The following is a 23,534-nucleotide window of genomic DNA, read 5'->3' on the forward strand; positions in this document are numbered from 1 at the left end:
TGGTTATTTCTAGGCTAAGCTAGCTGTGCAGCTGGGACAAACAAGTGGCTCTTCCTCACTACAACAGGCCTATGTTGTTAAAAAATGACTGTTGGTGTCACCATTATTCGGATCTTGTTTAAGTACTCATGTTGTTGAGACTTCATGAGTGTAGTTTATCAAAGAAGCAACTTGACAGCAGTTATCTTGTCCCTTGGGTTTTTTTTTTTTTACAATTGCACTGCTTTTATTATTATTATATTATAAATAATACCAATCAAAATTCCCACTTCCTCTCCCTCCCACTCCCCCACACACCCTCCTCTCCACCTCCCTCCAGTCCTAAAAGAGGGCAAGGCACCCTGCCCTGTGGGAAGTCCAAGGCCCTCCCCGCTACATCCAGTCTTAGGAAGGTATGCATCCAAAAAGAATAGGATCCCAAAAAGCCACTACATGAAGTAGAGACACATCCCAGTGCCATTATAATTGGCCCCTCAGTCTGCCCCAATTGTCAACCACATTCTGAGAGTCCAGTTTGATCTCATGTTCATTCATTCCCAGTCCAGCTGGAGTTGGTGAGCTCCCATTAGCTCAGGCACACTGTCTCAGTGGGTGGACCAACCCCTCATGATCCTGACTTCCTTGATCATATTCTCCCCCCTTCTGCTCTTCATCTGGACCTTGGGAGTTCAGTCCAGTGCTCCGATGTGGGTCTCTGTCTCTGTCTCCATCTGTCCCTGGACGAAGTTTCCATGGTGATAGATAGTCATCAGTCTGACTACGGGATCAGGTCAATTCAGGCACCCTCTCCACTACTGCCCAGGGTCCTAGCTGGGGTCATCCCTGTGGTCTCCTGGGCATAGAAGAAGGAGAAGAACTTCAGCGCAAAAGTCCCTTTGGTTTTTAAAACCACTTGCACACAACCTTACCTCGTACCAGTGCCACTCTCTGGATGTGATTGGATTCCTCCTGGCCTATGTGGCAGCCATAGCTTTTCTTTCCATAAAATCCTTCTTATTCATTTATAGAAAGTTTGTAAAGATCGGAAAGAAAACAAAGAGTGAGTAGAGAAGGCACAGGAACTACATTGTGAAGGCGTAAATCACAAACAATCCCACACCAGTTTGGAATTATGATTAATAGAATGGTTATTTATTTAAAGGGGAAACACTTACAGATCACTGTCCCAGACAACAGCCCTCTGTGCAATCAGGAAGGGAGCCTAGTCGCTGGAAGCAGAGCCAGAAGCCAGAGAGCAAGTGGAGGGAAATGGCTGCATTTTTAAAGAGAGAGACCATGCCCCAATGGGCTGGTATCTCAGCAGCTATTTGCTGAAAGAGCAGAAGGAGCTCCCGCAACAACATTTCAACATCGTTCTAGTTTATGAACAGCCTTCTGAACATTCAGTGATTACTCTGTCAAGGCATATCTTCATTAGAAGGGCTGGGAAGGGAAGGGACAAATAGTGAAACTATATTAATCTTACAAAATAAAATACATAATGAAAAGAAAAAGTTGATCAAATGATAAAAAACAACTTAGTAAGCAGATTTCCTCCATGGTATCTGCTTCAGTTCTGCTTCCTGAGTCCTGCCTTTAACCCCTGGCCTACTTTTCCTCAGTAATGGATAGGGACCAATGAAATAAATCCTCTTCTTCAACAAATAACAATGAAAAATTTAAAAATTCAAACAAAGGAGAAGCCTGGGACAGGGACAGACCAGACACCACTATGATGAGCAAATATGTGGTGGAGAGGTGAGACAGAAAGGGAAGTGGGAGCAGTTTGTTCTCTGAAGTGAGGTGGAATTGTAGATGTGAAGAGAGCAAGGAATGGCCAAACGATGGCCCTGTTCCTTTCCTGGGCAGTGTGGGAGACCTGGCCCCAACGATGTGGGAATAGGAGAGCTAACCCCACTAATTGCTGGCCACACGACTAGGGTGAGCTCACCCTGAATGAAGGTGTGGATAAGCATGGCTTACTGTGGGAGAGTTGTTCCTGCCTGCTCATCTTGGCAGTGCCAGAAAGTTGGCACTAGTGGCATGGGTGTGGAACAGCTAGCCCTGATTGTGTGGGTACAGGAAACTCAGCCTCACCCCTCCCCTGGGCATCATGTGAGAGGTAGCCTTGGTGACCAACTCAGCTAACACTCAAGCCCAAATCCAGGGATTTGAGCTGGTCCCTCCAGCACCTGCCACATCTATGAACTATTGGAGTTCAAGGGGCAGGTCTTGTAGAACCAAAATTGCAGGATCTCCATGACACAGAGCAGCAATAAAGTAGCTCAGGGAAGTCTCAGTGAGGATCCAGGCCTGATAGTGAAGCAGAACCCAGAGGTTTTGAACCAGTCCAATGACTCATTGCAGTGAACATTCACAAGTAAAGCTGTTTGTTTAAAGAGTACACCATGTGACACACCATGAGACAATGCACATCTATCAGGAGACTTGTAATTTTTATTTTCTATTGTCTTTTGGGGAGGGAAGTTACAAGGGCAGAAGGCAGATATGAAGGACTGGAAAATGAGTAGGATTGGAATATATAATGAAATTCACAAACAATCAATAAAAATGTGGGAAATATATTTACAAATAAATAACCTTTATTCTTTTATAAAATATTAATGTGAAAAAACTTTACACAAGGAATGATCACATCCTGAAAGCCCTTCTCATAGTCATACAAGTAGTGATTACAGCTTGGTGTTGTGTAATTAAGTGTATATGAAGGAGTTAGTTCAATAATTAATTAAAACAAAATCTGAAAAAATTAATGCATCTTATCATAATATACTACTGGTGAATACCTCAGAACAGGAAAGACAGACAATATTAAGAGGAGTTGAAGTAAAAAAAATGAAATTGTTTTGTAAATGATGGTATGGGAAGTCCTTCTGTCTATGTGTTGCTTTTATTGGTAAATAAAGAAACTGCCTTGGCCTTTTGATAGGGCAGAACTTAGGTAGGTGGGGAAAACTGGATTAAATGCTGGTAGAAGGAAGGGAGAGACAGAGGAACCACCACCAGAGTAAGAAATGCCAAAACTTTGCTAGTAAGGCACTGCCACCTGGCGATTCACAGATTAATGGAGATGGAATAAATTAAGATGGAAGAGTTACCCAATAAAAAGCTAGAGATAATTGGCCAAACAGTGATATAATTAATACAGTTTGTGTGTGAGTATTTTGGGTCTAAGCTAGCCAGGCAGCCAGGATGAACAACTCCTCCTACAAAAGGTGGTAAAAGATGTAAATGTAGCCTTTTATTTTTGTTTTACCTGTTAATTTTACTCTAATTTTTGTTTGCTTTTATTAATTTTTTTCATTTATTTTCCATACAAACCACAGTTTCCCCTCACTCCTGTTGTCCCATTTCCTCTATTCACCTCCCAATGACCATCCATCTGTGCCTCCTTCCATTAAAAGTGGCAGGTCCCCCATGGGAATCAACATAGCATGGCATGTCAAGTTGAAACAGGACCAACATTCTCCCCTGACATCAAAGCTGGGCAAGGCATTCCAATTAGGAAATAGGTTTCAACAAGACAGCTCATGCATCAGGGACAGGTCCTTGTCCCACTACTAGGCAACCCCAAAACAGAACAAGCTACACAATAGTCAAACACATGCAGAGGACCTAGGTTGTTCCAATGCAGGCTCCCTAGCTGTTGCTCCAGAGTCATGAGCACCCACTAGCTCATGTCTGCTATCTCTGTGGATTTCCCTGCCATGATCTTGATCCCCCTGTCTCCTATGAAAATGCTGAATGAGACAAAGAAACTTCTATGTTTTCTTAATTTGGAAATACACTATCTGGCAAAAATCCTTCCTCAGTTACCATTTATTCAAAGATCAAAATTTAGGGTTAAGTTTTAATGTTGCTCTCAAAATTGCACTTTGCTTTTCAGCTGTACCATTTTGAATTAGGCAGACAAGCAGAGTGAGGATGTAGAGAGCATGGCCAATGGGCTGTGAGGAGCTCAGCAATTAGGATGTCCACACAAGATATGTCTTTTGAAAATACTCAGTTTATCCACAACAAATGTTTCTCATAATATCATGTTAATAAGAGTTTAACAGACACCTCACCAAGCAGGGAACGGTTCACAGTTGGAAAATGCTGCTGCAGGGTTCCAATGGAAAAATCTCCTCCCATGAGGATACTTAGGAAACTATCTATGGTCTGGACCCATGCCATGGTGAAGTCCTTCAGCTGTGTCAGGCTGCCATAGGAAGGGGTCCAAAAAGTCCCTGAGAGCCAAGGGAGAACATGTGAGCTTAGTCACAGTGCTGGAAGTTCGATGGTGACCAAAGCTATGTAGATGGAGCGGCGGGGCTGCGTCCCACTACCCAGCTAGCTTTACACCTGAAATAATTACATGGAAACTGTATTCATTTAAACATTGCCTGGCCCATTAGTTCTAGCCTCTTATTGACTAATTCTCACATCTTGCTTTAATCCATATTTAATAATCTGTGTAGCACCATGAGGGGTGACTTACCAGGAGAGATCTTAACCTGAGTCCATCACTGAGAGGAGAGGCATGGCAACTGACTATGGAAACTGCCTGAAGCGTCTGCCTTCTTTCTCCCACAATTCTGTTCTGTCTACTCTGCCTACTTAATTTTCTGTCCTATTAAAAGGGTCAAGGCAGTTTCTTTATTAACCAATGAAAGTAACACATAGACACTCCTCCATCATTTCCCCCTTTTCTGTTTAAACAAAAAGAAAGGCTTTAACTTTAACATAGTAAAATTACATATAACAAAACAGCTATCAAGCAAGAATTACAGTTACAATATTTAAATCTATTTTATCTTTTATCATAACTAAGGAAAGCTATAACTATCTATTTATCCTTCAGTTCCATCAAAGACTCCAGAAGGATATAATACTACCTAAGTAAACAAGAAATATGCAACTTTCAAACTCTAGAAATGACAGAGACAACTTGCTGCCTGGACATTCACCCAAAGTTCCTCTGTACCGTTGGGGCATCCATCTTCGGCCTTTAGGCCCGTAGTATCCAGCAGACATTTCCATGAAGCAGGAAATTCCAAAGACAGTTCAGTCACTTTCTGCTGTGTCCTGCAGAATGTCTTGCAGACTCCCTCACAAATCAGGAACCCCGAAAGATCATCTCACCCTTAGGCAAGTTCAGCAGTCCTCTCTCTGAGGGTTCTTTGTGTCCAGTTTATGCAACAGTCCAGGCAAGAGCAGTTTCTTGCCCAAATGGCTATCAAACTCCATAAGGAGCCTCTTCAATGCCCATCTTCCTCTTGAAGTAGATTGGTGCTGCCAGGAGCAGATGTGTTTCATTGCCATGAAAAACCCTAAGTTATTAAAACATTAAATGCCATGTTCTGCAGTCTTTGAAAGATATGAAGAATGTCTATCTAACTGAAATATATCTCTATCTAGAAAATCTAACTAACATGACTACAAGCTTGACTATTATTGATGATTATCCATTAACAACCTATATTTCCTAATTATACATTGCATTTTTAAATGAAATACACAATCACAATACCTTAATCAATATCAGAAATACATATATATAACAAAATTGACCTTAAATTCATACCAGTGCAAATTATTCATATCTATATCATCTCCCCCTTTAAATGTAAAAGAACATTTATAAACAATATTTGGGAATATGGGTGCAGTTATTTCTCTCCAAACTGCTTCCTGCTAAATGGGGGCACTGTAAATAAGATCTTTCATGGTATAACCTGTGTGCCAGGTTCATCTCAGTTGGCAGTTGAGTGAAGTGATTTTTTTTTTGAGGGTGTTCACAGCAACCTTTCAGGAGGGCGTGGTCTATCATACCATACTGGGATAGAAGCAATCCACAAAGTCTCATCCCCTGTGAAAATGAAAGAAACTCTTTCCCAAAGCATGATATCCTTAGATCCAAATTCTGAAGTCAAGACACCTTTAGAACATTTATGCAGGTTCGGCTTGGCAGCCCATTTAATGAAATGGTTTTTTGAACTTAGTTCCTTCAAAGTCAAAAAATTCAAAGAAAACACAATAATACACAGAATCCAGACTTTCTATGAATTTTCCATTTTTATGTGACTTATTTTTCTTTATTTCCTTTAATCTATAGCTATCTGTACTCTGTCTCTTTAAAGACTTTACCCTTTTTTAAAGCATTAACTTTATTCTCTATATCTTTTTCTTCTCTCTCTCAAGCCTACGTACATTCATCCAACATTGTGACCCATTTTATGTCTGAATCTGTCCTATTGTGAATCTGTAATTCTTTACTATCCAGGAGCACTTTTGTTTTTGCAGTTTTAAATCACTAAGCACTTAAGAATCTAAGCTGTGACATTCCTAGGTCAAAAATGGGTACTGTGAGCTTGCCACACCCAGTCCAACATGGCAGAGCTGCTTGTGACTGAATCAGTTGCGAGCTGATCTGGGTGTTGGCTCCACCTCTCTCCAATTTCAAAATGGAGGATGTACCATTTTGTGCTAGCTCTGGGGCCGCCACATAGGAGCTGCACTCAGCACTTTAACTCTGAGACTGAGTGTGCAGCATAGAAACTCTTTTCATCCAAGTTACAGCCAAATCTGACACGCAGAACACTGCACAGTCTGAAAACATCTCTCTGTATGGTGGCAGGAATTCGCCATGTTCTTCCACCTGCCTAAGCCTGATTCTGCCGTCTGCCCAGGTGCAGGCGAGGTGTTGAGCCATTGGCATGGTCTCAGCGCACTCTTCTTCTGATCCCAAGTGGGAACACAAACATCCAGTCCCATAAAAGCCATTGAAATGCTTTAAAGCCAGAGTTTGCACTGGCGGCACAGCCCCAGGAAACCGCGTTTTAAAATGACTCAGCTTTTTTTCTGCTGCTATTGCGGAAACAGGAAATCTCTGTACGGCACGTCCTAACAAACAGCAAAAAGCTGTGTTAAACTCTCTCTCCCTTTTTTAAACTCTCTCAGATTTTTAAGTGGATTTAGTCCATCATGTTGGGTGCCATTCTGTAGTGAGGAGCTGCGGTCTATGTTCATGCTTTTTATCCAGCCCGGCTCATAGACTGAACAGAATTGTGGGAGATAGAAGGCAGATGCTTCAGGCAGTCGCCATGCCTCTCCTCTCTGTGATGGATGCAGGTTAAGATCTCTCCTGGTAAGCCACCCCTCATGGTGCTACACAGATTATTAAATATGGGTTAAAGCAAGATGTGAGAATTAGTCAATAAGAGGCTAGAACTAATGGGCCAGGCAGTGTTTAAATGAATACAGTTTCCATGTAATTATTTCAGGGCATAAGTTACCCAAGTGGCCGGGAGCCGGGCTGAACAAAAAGCAGGAACACAGCCTGCAGCTCCTCACTACAAAGCTAGGGTCATACATAGAGTCTAGTTTCAAAGTCTTCAACACAAAGCCTGAGGAACTGCTTCTCAGGAGGAGCACGGCATGTGATCCACAATCTGACCATATTTGTACTGCTTGCATATTGGAACAGTCAGGTCTCTATGCTTCTTAAAGAACTATTCAAAGAGAAATGTGGACAGAATATACTCTGAGTCCAGGTACCTATGCAGCCAAGTGTCTTTAAGGCACCAAAATCAGCTGAATAGGAAAGTATACCTGTATCTTTGTCTGATGTTGGAATATGTAAGAGAAAGAGTAAAAGAAAAAGTAAAATCAAAGCAAGTCATAAAGTCATAAAGTAGCAAAGTACAGACAATACTTTAGGAAACTATAATAACATGTATCACAAAACCTCAGTCTCTGACAGTTATAATGAAGTTTGTACATTATAAATGATAAAACATGTTTTGACTTAATATTGGACATTCATTTTAACATAGATTTAGAAAGTAAACATGTTTTGAGATGGTGTGTCTAGAGCTGACTGAGAAAATTTTGTTGAGTCATGTTACTAGATACTAACCTTTAGATAACTGCCCTAGTGATGTATTAAGATTTAATACCTGCATCACAACTCCATGTTTATTGCTTTGTGTTTGTGATTAGAGCTCACAGTTCTGAGAAGTCAAGTGGAATTCATGCATTACTACATGAGTATGAGAAGTTGACCTGAGGATATTTTAAATCCATTGATTCTGTTTTATGCTCTTATGTATATACAAATTTCCTGTCTTGTAATTTACTCAACTGAGCTAAAAATTTAACACTACTGAGGATTATTTTCAGATATACTTCTTGCTCCCTTCCTCCCCTCTCTCTCTTTCTCTTTCTTTATCTCTCTTTCTCTCATTCTCTCTCTCATTGTCTCCCTCTCTGTCTCTCTTTCTCTATCTCTCTCTCTGTCATTACAGACATCCACAAATCACAAAGTAGAATTTTAGTGGCTTCCTTTCTATTAGCTCTTGTATGTGCAGTATTGACTATTCAATATTCATGAAGACCCTCCGTCCCATTAGTGACTTCTAACAAGATCTTGACATTCTGTATCACCTTAAAGGTAAATTTAAGCTAGCTGCATGCCAAGGGCTGATTGTGGTTCCATTCTGGTATTAGTAAATGTAATCACCTGCTTACTTGTCTGATAATTTAGGATTTAGTTTTCAACTTCCTGACCTATGCCAGAACTTGTAGACTGCTCATTCACTTCCTGGGCGTGCATATCCGAAACAATCACACAGAAATTATATTAATTGCAATACTGTGACTAATCGCTTAAGTGTATTTCTAGCTAGTTCTTACATATTAAATTAACCCATTTCTATTATTTTATATTTTGACCGATGCTCATGGTTTACAGTTAAAATTCAGGTGTCTGTCTTTTTTGGTGTCTTCATGGTGTCTCTCTGACTCTGCCTCGTTTTCTCTTCTAAATCTGCTTGGAATTTGTGCCTTGCTCTATTCTGCCATGTCAAAGGCCCAAGAAGCTTCTTTATTCATTAACCAATAAAAGCAACACATATACAGAAGGACTTCCCACATCAAGAACTGGATTCTTTTATTAATGTAAGATTATGTACATGTAGCTTTTTTGATTCTTTGAGTTTTTATTGTTCTATTACTACTCTAAACAAATGGTCAAGAGTGCTTTCCATATTTGAATTCAGAGTCAATCCTACACATATCAGCTACCATTTATTCATTATCAAAATAAAAAATTCAATTTTAAAAGTTTCTCTTTTTTGTTGAGGATCATGGTAAGTGATCCACACAATATGACCATATTTGTACTGCTTTCATATTGGAACAGTCATGTCCATATGCTTCTTAAAGAACTGTACAGAGAGAAATATGGACAGAACATACTGTGAGTCCAGGTAGCTATCCAGCCAAATGCTTTTAAGGCACCAAATATCAGCTGCATAGGGAAGGATAGCTGTATGTTTATCTGAAGTTAGAAGATGTAAGAGAAAGAATAAAAGCAAAAAGTAAAATAAAAGCAAGTCATAAAGTCTATTACAGTAGCAAAGTACAGTCAATACTTTAGAAAACTGTAAGATAGTGTATCATAAAACCTCATGGTACAATGTTCGCTTTGAGTATCAGGAGACATTTTGGACTTTGATCTTTGAAACATTGTTGGGACTGTTAGCCGTGGCAGATTTTCAATGTCTCAATGAATGCATTTCAGTTTATGACCCTATGATATCACAGAGTAAAGTGTTTTCTTGGAAATGACTTGTAAGAATTTTAAGTTAGTGTGAAAAGGTGCACATAGAATAGAAAATATTGACTGTCTATTTGACAGGATCTAAAATAGCTTAGTAGTTAAGTTTCCAAGCACTTACTAGATTAAGAAGTTAATTGAGGTAGGAAAACTGTTGCTTTGACTTTGCTATTAAAAATTATTTTTTTATTTGTTTGCTTATTTATTTTGGTCTTCACAGGATAAATCTTGCACAGTTCTAATGCAGGCAGTTGCAGCTCCCGGGAGGTAGTGACTACATAGACTGAGTTAAGGCCAAAAGCAATTTATAGCCTTCCTCCCTATGTATGGGATCACAGTATTTGTATTTCTTCTTCTATGATGTTACTTCAGCTACAGATGTGGTTGTATAAATTCACTGTCTTGAGATGACCATTCAACTGCTAATCATTCTCAGCATATTGAGCAGACATGTTTCATTTATAGTTGTTCATTGCAAAGAGGGGCTTCTCTGACTAAGGTTGAGAGTAACATTTGCCCATGTACTGAGGGCAGTAAGCAGTCATTCTTTGCTATGATAAGCAGAGTATGAAGAAAGGTAAATTTTTTTTCACTGTGGAGCATGATATATTCTATGTAAAAAATTGTGGGCTTCATTGCTTTGTAGTAAGCATTTTTGTAGGCTACCAGACCCAAATAATGACAGAGAGAAATCTTATTAGTTTTGAAAGCTTGGACTTTAGCTCAGGCTTGTCTCAACTAGCTCATAACTTAAATCAATCCATTTATATTAGTCTATACTCTATCACAAGGCATTACCTCTCTTCCATCTTGCACCTTTTATTTCCTCTCCATCTCTCCTAATCTTTCCCTTGCACCTTATTTATCTCTTCCTGCTTCCTCTCTCTGCCTGGAAGTCCCATCTATACCTCCTGCCTAGCTATTGGCCATCAGCACTTTATTAAATCATTCACAGCAATATATCTTAACACAATGTATAAATACCCCAAAATTCCCTATAAGCATCAGCAATACGTGAATGGTAGGAAATACATCATATGTGCACTTCTACATTTCAAGTAGTTACTTATCAAACTTTAGGGGAGGGAATTACAGCACTTTGTATGTTAGAAGAAATTAGGGTATATGTTGTATATGTACATACCAAAAAAATAATACTAATGTCAAGTGCTTACTACCTGACTCAATTTCTGTATGTACTGCTTAATCCTTGCTTGATTTTCTAACTTAAAGGGTTGATACAAGCTACCACACAGGCTAGATGGTTTGCTTATACACAATTCCAAGAGGTCTCAAATTATGGATTGAAGATTATTAGGTAAGGATAGGAAAGCAGGGGCTCAAGAGAAGGTCCAAAGTTGAATAATCCTTTAGCAAGAGTTTTAAAAGTGGCAGACAGTTGAGTATCAGAAAACAGTTGGGTCTATTCAGTGAGATGATTCAGTCCCACAAGGCAAAGGGATGAATCTACTCATCAATGTTTATGAGACAGAGTTTCTTCACTAACAAACTTATTAATATGTGAGCAGTACAATGTGGAAGAGATAGCGGAGAGGATCATATGTAACAGAGGCTATGGGGCACAGCTTGCTCTTTGGGTAGGGCATTGGGAATGGTTGTAGTGTGGCCTGTAAGGCATAAATATAATAAGACTTGTGTGGAAACTCCGTCAGCCAATAGATTTGACTATTTTATTTTCATCTGCAACATAGGTTGTCCTTGGAGCTGGGCAATAAGGAGAACAGTGTTGATTACTGCCCTATTTTGAGTCTTCTTGGTTTAGGTCTTGAAGGGGCTATACACCCTCACAATGTCCATTTAAGGATGATATACTAATTTAGAGCAAATAAACAACTTAAACTTTAACTAAAGTTTAAACTTTAAACTGTACTAAGTCTCTCAACAATATTAAAGATTCCTTTACAATGCAGAACAGTTGTGGTGCATGCCTTTAATCCCAGCACCCAGAGGGCAGAGGTACATGAATCTCTGTGCATTCAAGGACAGCCTGGCCTGCAGAGTGAGTTCCAGGCCAGCCTCCAAAGATACATAGAGGAACCCTGTCTCAAAAGCAAAACAAAAAATTTCCTTTTTAAGACATAGCTCATCTTTTCACTTTTTATATCAATTATAGTTTCTACTACATATGCATATTCCAAGTTATTTGCAATGTTTTGTTCACGATTTTGTGACTTTAGAAGCAAAAGATGAAGCTGAAAGTAGTTTTTATTCAAATTAGCCCAGCACACAGTTAGTATAAGCAGGAAGATCAGAATTTTAAAGTCAGGATGTCTACATAGCTAGAGGAACTAGAAAAGATGGGTTCAAAACAATGTTCAAAGTTTTATCATCCTTCTGGCAAAAAAAAATAACTTTATTAACAATGGCTTACAGACATCACAGTCAAATAGGGTCCTCAGTAAGATGATTCGGTTTCAAGTAAAGAGAGATTTCTTCTCCTAAAAGGCTATAAGGTTTATGAGGTTATCTTGGATGATCTACATGGGACATTGTCTCAAAAGAAGGACGAGGTGGAGGAGAGGAGAAGGAAGCAGAGGAAGAGGAGGCCCATTATCAGTTTGAATAGAGTTTGCTAGTCCAAACATGAGAATAATTTTCTTGAGGGACAGTTTAAATACCTCTATTATTTTCTCAGTTATTGTAGGGAATGTCTCTGATTAGCTTGAGAACATGTCTCTGAATACTAATAAAATTGAAAATAACTTCTTGTTTTAAACATTTGAGTAGTTTATTTGCCACCCTTAAATGAAAGTTACCTTCTAATATTTTACATCTTTTTATGTATTCTGTTCTCATCCTATAACCCTTTATTATCACATGACTGATATCAGATATAATCCTTTAAACAGTCAAACCTTTGTGGCTCTTTCTAATAGCCCAATATTAGATATGCTAGTGAAGCCATATGTTGATATGTCTCTTTATGTCGGTGTTTAAACACTGTTATCAACATATTTTACTATACTAAAACAATTCTGTGGTTGTTCTGCTTCAATTAGATGTTAAAGTCCATATTATCAGACTCATGGAATCTTGAAAATTAGAGCTCACTGCACAACTTGAAGGCAGCTTGACAGGTTTGAAAATGTCTCTACAAAGCAGCTCAGTTGTCCTAAAACTCTTCCAGACCGCTTGGATGGTCTCTTCCACTTCCAGGTTATTCATCTTGTAAGAGAGTATATCGTAGCAGTTCTTACTGCTTATACGCATATATACATATAGAGGGTCAAGAGAATCTAGTTGGTCTCAGGGAGCTGTTCAAATGTTTTTGAGTTGTTTACTTTCTAAAAGGTGTCTTACAGGATAGGATGTTTCAGTATCCCTCAGAACATCCTGATTCTTAGAGAGCTTTCCTGTAGAATAGAATGCTTTTCCTCTCTTAAGGCATTCTAGATCTCCAGGAACTTCCCTAAAAGATGGAAGGTTTTATCTCAAAGAAAATTGCCACATAAAGGTTTCACAATTACCCTTCATTAAAACAGGATGACAAGTGAAAGTGGGGCACAAATGGTCATGGTAAAATGCAGGAAGATGAGCATGATAGAGGCCCATCCCTGGAAGTCTGTTTTCTTCTGATAAGTTATACAGGTCTATTATCATAAATTCACTTTATTTCAAAGAGCATCCATATGTCTGTATAACCTAAAACAAGAAGCAGTGTGTCAAAAAAGACTTGCCAAAGGAAAAAAATTATAGCAGTCCCTCTCACAAATTTCACAAATACAATTTGTGGATTGAAAATAAATGAACAATCTAACTCAAATTATTCTCTGTTAGCTTGGTTTTTAACCTTTAATATCTGTCTGAATAACTATGGCTTGGAGCTTTGTACTAATAACATTTGCTGTTCCTTGTATATTGTCAGCTAGCAAGATAAGGTGATGGTTTATTGCACAAGAGAGAAGTCACACCTTTGGAACCAGAGTGCTTCTGGTCAGAATCCAAGGTCTGTAACAGTTGCTTGGTGGTGAATACATGCTTATTAATGACTAGTCCAGCTGCTCTCTGGGGAATGTGAATTATGAAAATACTAACATTTTGTTTCTCATGTTATTAGGGAGTGTTTCTGAGAAAGAACTGTTCAACCTGAGGCTTTTACATGACAGTGAGACTCATCTGCTTCTGGCAGCACCAATCTACTTCAAGAGAAAGATGGGCATTGAAGATGCTCCTTATGGAGTTGGTCTTGCCATCTGGGCAAGAACCTGCTCTTGCCTGGACTGCTTGATATTATGCTGTACATGCAGGACCCACAGAGAAATGACTGCTGAAGTTGCCTAAATAAGGTGAGACAGTCCTTCCGGGTTCCTGCTTCATCAAAGAGTCTGCCATACATTCTGCAGGAAACAGAAGAAAGTGACTGACAAACTGCCAATATAGCTAGAACTATCTTTGGAATTTCCTGATTCTTGAGAAAGTCTACCAGATACTATGGGCCTGTAGGATGAAGATGGATGCTCCAATGATGCAGAAGAACTTTGGGCGACTGTCAGGCAGTGAGATGTCTCTGTCAATTCTAGAGTTTTAGAAGTTGCTTAAAATGCACTTCCTGTTAACTTATGTTATATGAAATCCTTCTGGAGTCCTTGCTGAAGTTAAAGAATAGATAGTTATAATTATAGGTTTCCTTAGTTATGATGAAATATAACACAGATATAAATATTGTAACTATAATTCTTCCTTGGTACCTGTTTATTATATGTAGATTTACTATGTTAAGTTAAAACCTTCCTTTCCATTTAAACAGAAAAGGGGAAATGGTGTGGAAAGTCCTTCTGTATATGTGTTGCTTTTATTGGTTAAAGAATAAAAAGGCTGCTCCTGGACAATGATTTAACAGAATATAGCCAGGTTAGAAGAGATATATAAAGGAAGAAGGCAGAGAGAAAGAGAGAAGCCATGTAACCTCCCCTGGGGACAGATATGCTGGGATCTTGCCAGTAAGCCACAACCAATGGAGATACACAAATTAACAGAATTGGGCTAACCAGTGATATAAGAACTAGATAGCAATATGGTTAAGTTATTGGCCTAGCAGTGATTAAAATAATATAGTTTCTGAGTGATTATTTTGGGAGTCAGGGTGGCCAGCTGAAAAACAAACAAGCAGCCTCCTACAACAAAACTCTTTTGGGGGTTCAAATGAGTAAGGCTACCTGAGTGCTTTATGAGAGTATAAGAGTTTCAACAGAGGCCACACCAATCAGGCTAGCACTTTTGACAGCTACCTAGCATAAGTAATGGGTGGATGGGAGTACTTTTCTGCTTCTTGGGACCTTTCTGGGAAAAGACCCTCATGCCAGACTTCCTGACAATTTTCTTGTGGTTGGAGCTATAGTATTGCTTCATCAGTCCTCAGATAAATAAGCAGAAACTTAAAACTGATACCTGGGCAACAGTGGGATGAAACGGCATACTGGTTTACTCCTGAAGGCTCTCTGCAGTTTGAGACAATCGGGATACAAAGTGTTACTTCCTATGGCAATATGGTGGTGGCAGAGCCCATTGCCTTGTAGTAAGACTGGATAAACAGAGTTGCTAATGCAGTTACCAGGCTACTTCACAGGAACCCTCCAAGGCAGAGTCCCAAGATGGTGATATGGAACAGGAACTGAGTGGGTATATGCTCTTGAGTGGATTTTTCTTGGCAAATCTTTAATGTGATAACCTAATCATTCTTATAAATTGATTCAGAACTGGTCTTAGCCTATTGCTATTTCTATTGTTGTGAAGAGACACCATGACCATGAAACTCTTATATAGAAAAACACTCATTTACTGTTCAGTCCATCATCATCATGGTAGGACAAGGTCGCATGCAGGCAGACATGGTGCTGAGAAGTAACTGAGAGTCCTACATCTTGCAGTCAACAGGACCACTGCACATATGTAATCCGAAGATTATATCATATTACATTTCTTAATTAAGTCAACTTAATAAATGAAACTAGCCACCATGATTATAAAATCAATACATTGGACTTGCTCTGTGGACAATTCACAACATGCTGATACAAAATTTCTGAAACAGTAAGACAACATATGACTCTAAATGAAAAATAAACATATAATAAACTATAATTAACATATTTTTATATATAATATAATAAATTTGAAATGAGAAATTGAATTAATCATATCAGCAAAGAAAGTCAACAGATGCAATATGGGATTAAGCTATTATCATAACCCAGCTGACATAATCAATGCTGATAACAGATGTCACAAATAGTTGTAGGATATCTATTCTATCATCAGAGCGTGGCACATACTCCAGAATTTATCAGTCATAAATTAGGCTCGCAAAACAATCCTCAGCAAGTTTTGAAAAACCTACACATTTAGTCTCTCTCTATGTAAACTCTGTTGCAGTTTCAGCAAAATGACCACTCTCACTTTCTTTTGTGAAACCTTGGTGGATTGACAGCCAGAAGAAAGATGATAGATTAAACTAAAACCTTGTGAGGTTGGAAGTATTCTATGTGGCCTCCACAGATCCAGTACAGGCTGTATAGCTTCTCAAGCAAATATTAGAAGTTTGGAGCTCAGGTCTTCTGTATACTAATCTCTGTTGCAGGTAGAGGGTTTCTGGTGTTGCAAAACATTGTCTTTCCTTGTGTAGCAATTCAAGTTATGAATATCTCTCCATATAAAATTTTTTCTCCATCTTCACTTACTTCCTTCAGTGTGGTATAGTGGGTGGATACGTGTTTGACATTAGGCTGCCATATAATCCTCAGAGGAGGACCGTAAACAGACCATTCTTTAATGATTGCTGTAACTAACTAAAACTGAACATTATAGAGACTTTGGTCCTTCCTTCCTTCCCTCACTTTCTTCCTCCCTCTGCCGCTCCTTTCTTCCTTTCTTCCTTCCCTTCTCCTTTTAATTGTGATTTCTATTTCCTCATCTTTATTTTCTTACAATGCTGCTCTACTGGAGAGAGAGATACATTGGTGAGGCAACACAAATTGTAGCCTCTGAAAAACACTTAATGCTGATTTTCTAGGAGGCAAAAGTCCTCTAAAGATAATGCATAAACAATTAGCCCCACAAAATAAAGATGGTATGAGTGTGTCTGTTCCTTGGAACTGCCACGTTCTTTGTGTTCACAGACATTGGTGCTATTTAAATGAATAAGTTGATTTCAGAGTTCAGATTCCTTATTTGCATTTAAAAGCTGGTCAGATGTGAAGCAGTATCTAAATTTCTTCCACCAAATGACATATTCCATTACTTTTGTATTTAGTGATACTCAAGTTCTCACAACACAGATAAAAAACTGTCAGATTCTTCACTAGAATACAACACAAAGGCCACTAACACCGACCCTGATGAAATCTTTATTATCTGCAAAAACTTCATGAAGCCAGCCTACGCTTTCCACACTTTGTTTTTTCAATTTCTGATCTTCTAGGCTCCAATCCAAATGGCCCACAGAATTTGCATACAGAATTCTAGAGTCTTACATTCTCATCTGTCCATATTTTCCATTTTTCTTTGAAAAATTATTAGAAAAAGACTCTGTCCTAGGTTTTGCTCTTCCATCACAAGCTACTATTCAAGATTCTAACACTACTAGTCTTAGTGTGGCATAACCAGCTCTGCATATGCGAGAATTATCATTTTCTACAGGTTATATAGCATGGGGTCACCATGTTAGGTTTAGGAAGGTTCATTCATGAATGTAATGTAGTAGATGTCAAATGGGAAACTTCAGGGATTTCTGGGCCATATCAGGAGTGTAAGGTAGAACTTGTGTCAGTATCCAAGGACTGCTGTACATTTATAGCAGTTGAAACTCTCAGGAATGGCAGGTATACTACTTCCAGGAGTGAATGGTATAAAGATGGATTCATTTAAAACTTCTGTATTATTTTCATTATTAAAACTGTATTATTTTCATTTTTATTTATTATATTTTTAAAAAATAACAATCCAAGTTCCCACTTCTTCCCCTCCTTCCATTCACATACCCTCCCATCCAATCCTCAGAGAGGGTAAGACACATTGCTTTGTGGAAAGTCCAAGACCCTCTCTACTATATGTTGGGACTAATGAGTCATTGCCTTCAGCTGCTCTTCCCTGCTAGAACCTTCTAGTTGAAGTTACTAGAAGCTGTGCCTAGCTTAGAGGATCAGATGATGGGATTTTCACCTGTTGGCCATTGACTGCAGTGTATTTAAGTCTCCATGGTGCTATTAAAGATGGGCTTTTGGTACCAGTGTTAGAAGGTCTGTGTGTCAGTCTGTCTCTGCATGTGTATTCTCAACCTCCAGTCCCTTGCCCGAAGCTCGCAAACTGGGGTCTAGCGCATAGAAAACAGACCAGAGCCAAGGTGTGCGACAACTTTATCTTGTCTGAGCAAGGTAAACATCCAAAGAGAATAGGTTCCCAAAAATCCATAACATGCAGTAGGGATAAATCCTGGTGCCACTGCAAGTGGCCTCTCAGTCTGCCCAAGCCATGCACCATCAAACCCATTTAGAGGGACTAGTTTGGTGCTATGCTTTTTCTTTCACAATCCGGCTGGAGTTGGTGAGCTCTCATTAGCTCATGTAAACTGTTTCAGTGGATGAACCCTTCATGGTCTTGCTCTCTTTGCTCATATTCATATTCCTCACACTCTTCAACTGACTTAGTAGCTCAGTCAGTACTCTGATGTGGGTCTCTGCCTCTGTTTCCATCTGTTGCTGGATGAAGATTCTATGGTGATGTTTAAGATATTCATCTCCCATCCAGAGCATGAGAAGAAGCTGCTAGGAGCCTCCTGCTTACTTTTTCCATGCCAGGTTAAGTTCTCTATGGTTCAGAGTTGTTTTCTGGGCCAAGACTGTAGATACCTTGTGTTCAGTTTTATCAGACCATTATTTCATTTTTTTGAGAGTATGAGACATGTATGTAACATTTATTGATCAAATACCAGCTCTCCCCTCCCATCCATTTTCCCCATTATTCTGTTCTCCTTTTCACTCCTAACTTTAGAAGCTCATTTTTGAAACCTACTTGAGTTCACTTACTTATATTGCCATTATTTGGAGGGTATAAAGTCATCTGCTAGAGCATGCCTACCCCTCTGAAGTCTGGAACTATGACTCTTCCTCCTCAGGAGCCATTACCTACAATACTTTTTCAGGTAGGCAACGGACTTCAAGTGCCCCCAATCTATTCTGGGTTTATGGCTAGTTTAGTCTTGTGTAGGTTTTGTGAATCCAGCCATAGCCACTGTGATTCATATGTGCAATGGTTCTGGATGTCCAGAGAATATTGTTCTGCACCAGCCGTCCACTACTTCTGGCCCTACACCTATGTTGTGCAATCTTGCCATGTCCTTCCACACTTAGTCCTTTCCGGAACATGCCAGTGGAATGGCTAGTTTCACTTTCCCAGGCTTTTTGGCATTCCCAAAATAATAATAAGGTGACAACTTCTCATGAAATGCTTGCAAAACGGTAGTAAAGGTGTTTATGCCTTATTGCAAATATACTATAAAAATTTGGCACAGAGTTTAAGTTGATGGATTTTTATGCACATGAGTACATTTATGAACATTATACAAAAATCTTTGATTCATTATAAGAGAGAAATAATGATCAATAGTGTAAATAAATATGCTTTCCATTTTGTTGAGAGGAAAATTCAGAGAGCAGCCACATGATTCATCTCACTAAAATGTTTGATGAAACATTTTGGACTATTCTAGAATCTAGGTGGCATAAATGATTGAAGACACAGTCATCATTTCCTGGCTTATTGAAAACAATTCATCATAAAAGAGGCATTAAACACACTTATGTAAATAGCAATTGAATTAACCTTTCATCTTTTGTCCTTCTACATGTTGATTGTGACTCAATATCAAGTTTGAGCAGTGCAAGTTATATTTTAACTTCTAGGCTAATTCCTTCTTAGATAAAAGCACAAGTAATGACAGAAGTGGAAGCACTTTAAACAGAAGGACTTTTTGATTCTTCAGGATGCCTGTGAAGTGGATGTCTGTTCTGCTGCTCCTGCAGATGAGTTGCTACTTGAGATCTGGGAGCTGTGGGAAGGTGTTGGTATGGCCATTGGAGTACAGTCACTGGATGAATCTGAAGATAATTCTGGATGAACTTGTACAACGTGGACATGAAGTGATAGTTCTGAGACCTTCATCTTCTGTCTTTTTTGATCAAAAAAGAGCATCTGGACTTAAATATGAGACATTTCCTTCAACTATCGATAATGACAAAGTAGAAAAGTTTTTTGGTGAATGGGTCAATGGGTGGATATACGATGTTCCAAAAGATTCATGTTGGAAATATTACCCATCATTTAACATACTCTTTGGGAGATATTCGGATTATATTTTAAACCTTTGTAGAGAAGTAGTTACAAACAAACAATTTATGGCAAAACTACAGGAATACAAGTTTGATGTTGTTTTTTCAGATGCTATTGGTCCCTGTGGTGAGCTGATAGCTGAGGTACTGCAAGTACCCTTTATGTACAGTCTTCGCTATGCTGGTGGCTATGGATTAGAAAAGTTTAGTGCGGGACTTTCATTCCCTCCCTCTTATGTCCCTATAATTATGTCAAGGTTAGGTGGTCAAATGTCATTCATGGAGAGAGTAGAAAATATGATATGTTTGTTATATTTTGACTTTTTCTTTGAGTCATTTCCTGCTAAGGATTGGGATCCATTTTTCAGTGAAATTTTAGGTAAGTTTTATTTTTCCATCATAATGGTGAGGGCCTAAATATCATTGCTCTGAAAAGTAATCTTAGGTACAAATATGCCTTTCATGCTGAAATTGTTAACTGAAATATAATATTGTGTAACAATCTCACTACAGTGTCATTTCCAAACCTTCATTTTAAGAACTACTGCAGTTTGCACCCAAATATGTTTGTTCTGTGTTGTTGGCAGTCATGGTCTCCTGGTTTAAATAAGTTAAGTCACAATGAAACAAGAGCAAAAATTGCTATTGTCAAACTTTCTGAGAACATTCCAGATAGTATTTGTAAATACTTCTACAAAGAAATACATATCATTGCACTGCTAACCCAAATGAAAAGTAGAAACAGATTCAAGAAATTCTTCCAGACATAACCCTCATAATTCTTTTAGAAAACCAAGAGTCAAGGAATAGCCTGTTTGTTGTAGAAACTAACATGACTCCTGCAAAAGTTGTATCCATAATTATACTGGAATAGCTTGACTCTAGATATAGCTTTCTTTTATTTTTGCATGTGTTTTCTGAAGCTTCAAAGAAGAACATGATGCATAGCAGTACATAAGGGCATTATGGCTTCTAAATGAACAGAACTGCTAAATCATCGAGGTGGCAGTAGCATTTCATCTCAGCTCACCTTTAACTTACATATATTTTGTAAACCACAGATAAATTACACTTTAATTGCATTTATGCAAAACTTAATCTATTTGTTTCATGAATGTCTACTTTGCTTCTTTGAGTATAATTATTCCAATACTTTTCAGACAATATTATTTTATTCATGTGACAACACTTTCATGATCATTGTGCTCTTCCACCCACAACCCTCATTGATGGAGTAGTGTCTATGTGTTAATTTCATTGGCTAATAAAGAAACTGCCTCGGCCCTTTAATAGGATAGAAAATTAGGTAGGTGGAGTAGACAGAACAGAATTGTGGGAAGAAGGAGTGGGCAGACGCTTCAGGCAGTCACCATAGGCAGTCGCCATGCTTCTCCTCTCTGAGATGGAGGCAGGTTAAGATCTCTCCTGGTAAGCTACCCCTCATGGTGCTATATAAATTACTAAATATGGGTTAAAGCAAGATATGAGAATCAACCAATAAGAATCTACAGATAACGGGCCAGGGGCCAGGCAGTGTTTTAAAAGAATACAGTTTCTGTGTAATTATTTTGGGTAAAGCTAGCCAGGTGGCAGGACGCAGCCCCACCGTTCCTTCTACACCTCATTTCTCCATTTAGGAAGACCTACTACTATGGTTGACACAATGAAGAAAGCAGAAATGTGGTTCATTCGCTCCTACTGGGATTTAGAGTTTCCTCGCCCAACCTTACCAAACATTGAGTTTGTTGGAGGACTCCACTGCAAACCTGCCAAACCCTTGCCTGAGGTAAATAAATCCTTTTAGTTTTGTTTTGTTTTATTTTACTTCATTTCATTAAAAAATGGTTCTGCTTCTTTTTTTAGTTTTATTCCAGTGAATAAAAAGTGGGGAAAAAGAAAATCTTGCCAAAATATGCTCAAGGTTAAAGTAGTCACAAACCTTTGCATTTCTTTTATTTATTGACTAACAGGAGAACCTTGAGGAAACATTATAATTCAATGCTATAATAAGGGATGCTTACTCTTGTAAAATTTGTCAAGTGACTAACATACAGCAAAATAAGTTCTGTTTTGTTTTGTTTTTTAACTAAATAAATATTTTAGTATATATATGTATATATATATTAAAATTTGTAAGTATACCACACATGTAGATTATTGCTGCATTCATTATTACCACTGAATAAGATCTTGACTTGCAGAGAAACAACAAACAGAAATTTCTGCCTGAACCAAATCCATACTAAAATTTATATTCCCTTAATAAAAATTGAATGAAATATATTTAATAGAAGTGACTATAATATAAAGAGACTATTGAATCAAAATAATAAAACGTATATTAAAGTCATTGATTTAAAGCAAAAACCTAAGGTGTAAAAGAGAGGTCAAGGAATAAGGCTAAGATGATATAAGAAGATAAGCAGCTAGAATTGCAGGTGTTGCTTAGCAAGAAGGTATAGAATGTTGGGGCAGCTGGCCCAATCCCTGCATTCAGGGGCGTGGCTGCCCCAGGGGAGAGAGGTACCTTTAAAAAGAACAGAGTTGGGGAATTCTTGCCTAGCTTATGAGAGTTCCCTGATTTGATTTCCCTACAGCACCATGTGATTGCTGGGAATTGAACTCAGGACCTTTGGAAAAGCAGGCAATGCTCTTAACCTCATGTCTATGTGTTACTTTCATTATTAATAAAGATACTGCCTTGGCCCTTTAAGAGACAGAAAATTAGGTAGGCGGAGTAGACAGAACAGAATTCTGGGAAAGAGAGGGGAGACGCTTCAGGCAGTCACCATGCTTCTCCTCTCTGAGATGGAGGCAGGTTAAGATCTCTCCTGGTAAGCCACTCCTCGTGGTGCTATATAAATTACTAAATATGGGTTAAAGCAAGATATGAGAATCAATCAATAAGAAGCTACAGATAATGGGCCAGGGGCCAGGCAGTATTTAAATGAATACAGTTTCCGTGTAATTATTTTGGGTAAAGCTAGCCAGGTGGCGGGACACAACCCGCCGTTCCTTCTACAATAGACAGCAGAGATTTAGACAAACTGATCATTTAAACCTAACAATAGAAAAGTGGTTAAACTGTTAATTATGTCACTAAGAACACAGAGAAAAGGAATAAACTGAGGAGCGTTAATATCATATTTCCTTCTAAATTAAAAAAAATCACCTCCAAGAAGCAGCCCTTGAGTTAGATGGCACAGGGGCAAGACTAGAAAGAACTTATGGAAGGCTGGTGTTTGATGTTACAGTCTAGATAACAAAAGGGTGAGATTAGAATAAAATACACATAGATCTCAGCACATCTAATCATAGTCAAGCAGTACAAAGATCATATGGAGATCAGGAGAAAGATTGAAACCAGGAGAACCAGGTATCTCAGATTCTTAGTGGGTAAAGCCAAGTTAATGCTGAGAATTTCTGTCACTGGTATTTTTGTTGTTACTGTGAGAGTGAGACAACATTGTGAGAGAACAAGCTACAGTGCTCAATGATTTATATTGGTCATAGACTCAGCAGTTTCAGAACTTGGCTCTGTTCGTGCCCATCATATGCACACATTTTAAGGAGCAGATCTCTTGGAAATA

The 23,534-nt window shown here is 38.6% G+C and overlaps 1 protein-coding gene across 5 annotated transcripts in view; it reads left to right on the forward strand.

Annotated features, from left to right (window-relative positions):
- Nucleotides 1–23,534, forward strand: part of LOC119822892 (UDP-glucuronosyltransferase 2B7-like) — a 72,869-nt gene that overhangs the window by 37,195 nt on the left and 12,140 nt on the right. For 2 of the 5 annotated variants that reach the window (XM_038342532.2, XM_038342541.1), the window contains exons 1-2: nucleotides 19,585–20,323; nucleotides 21,582–21,730. In XM_038342532.2, coding sequence (XP_038198460.1) covers nucleotides 19,600–20,323; nucleotides 21,582–21,730 — 873 coding nt within the window. In that variant the 5' untranslated portion in view covers nucleotides 19,585–19,599. Of the gene's footprint in view, nucleotides 1–19,584; nucleotides 20,324–21,581; nucleotides 21,731–23,534 lie in introns of those variants that run through there. The other 3 variants (XM_038342548.2, XM_038342558.2, XM_038342566.2) reach the window with 3 other exon arrangements.

This window comes from Arvicola amphibius, chromosome 1 (genome assembly GCF_903992535.2).
Source record: "Arvicola amphibius chromosome 1, mArvAmp1.2, whole genome shotgun sequence".
Taxonomy (NCBI): domain Eukaryota; kingdom Metazoa; phylum Chordata; class Mammalia; order Rodentia; family Cricetidae; genus Arvicola; species Arvicola amphibius.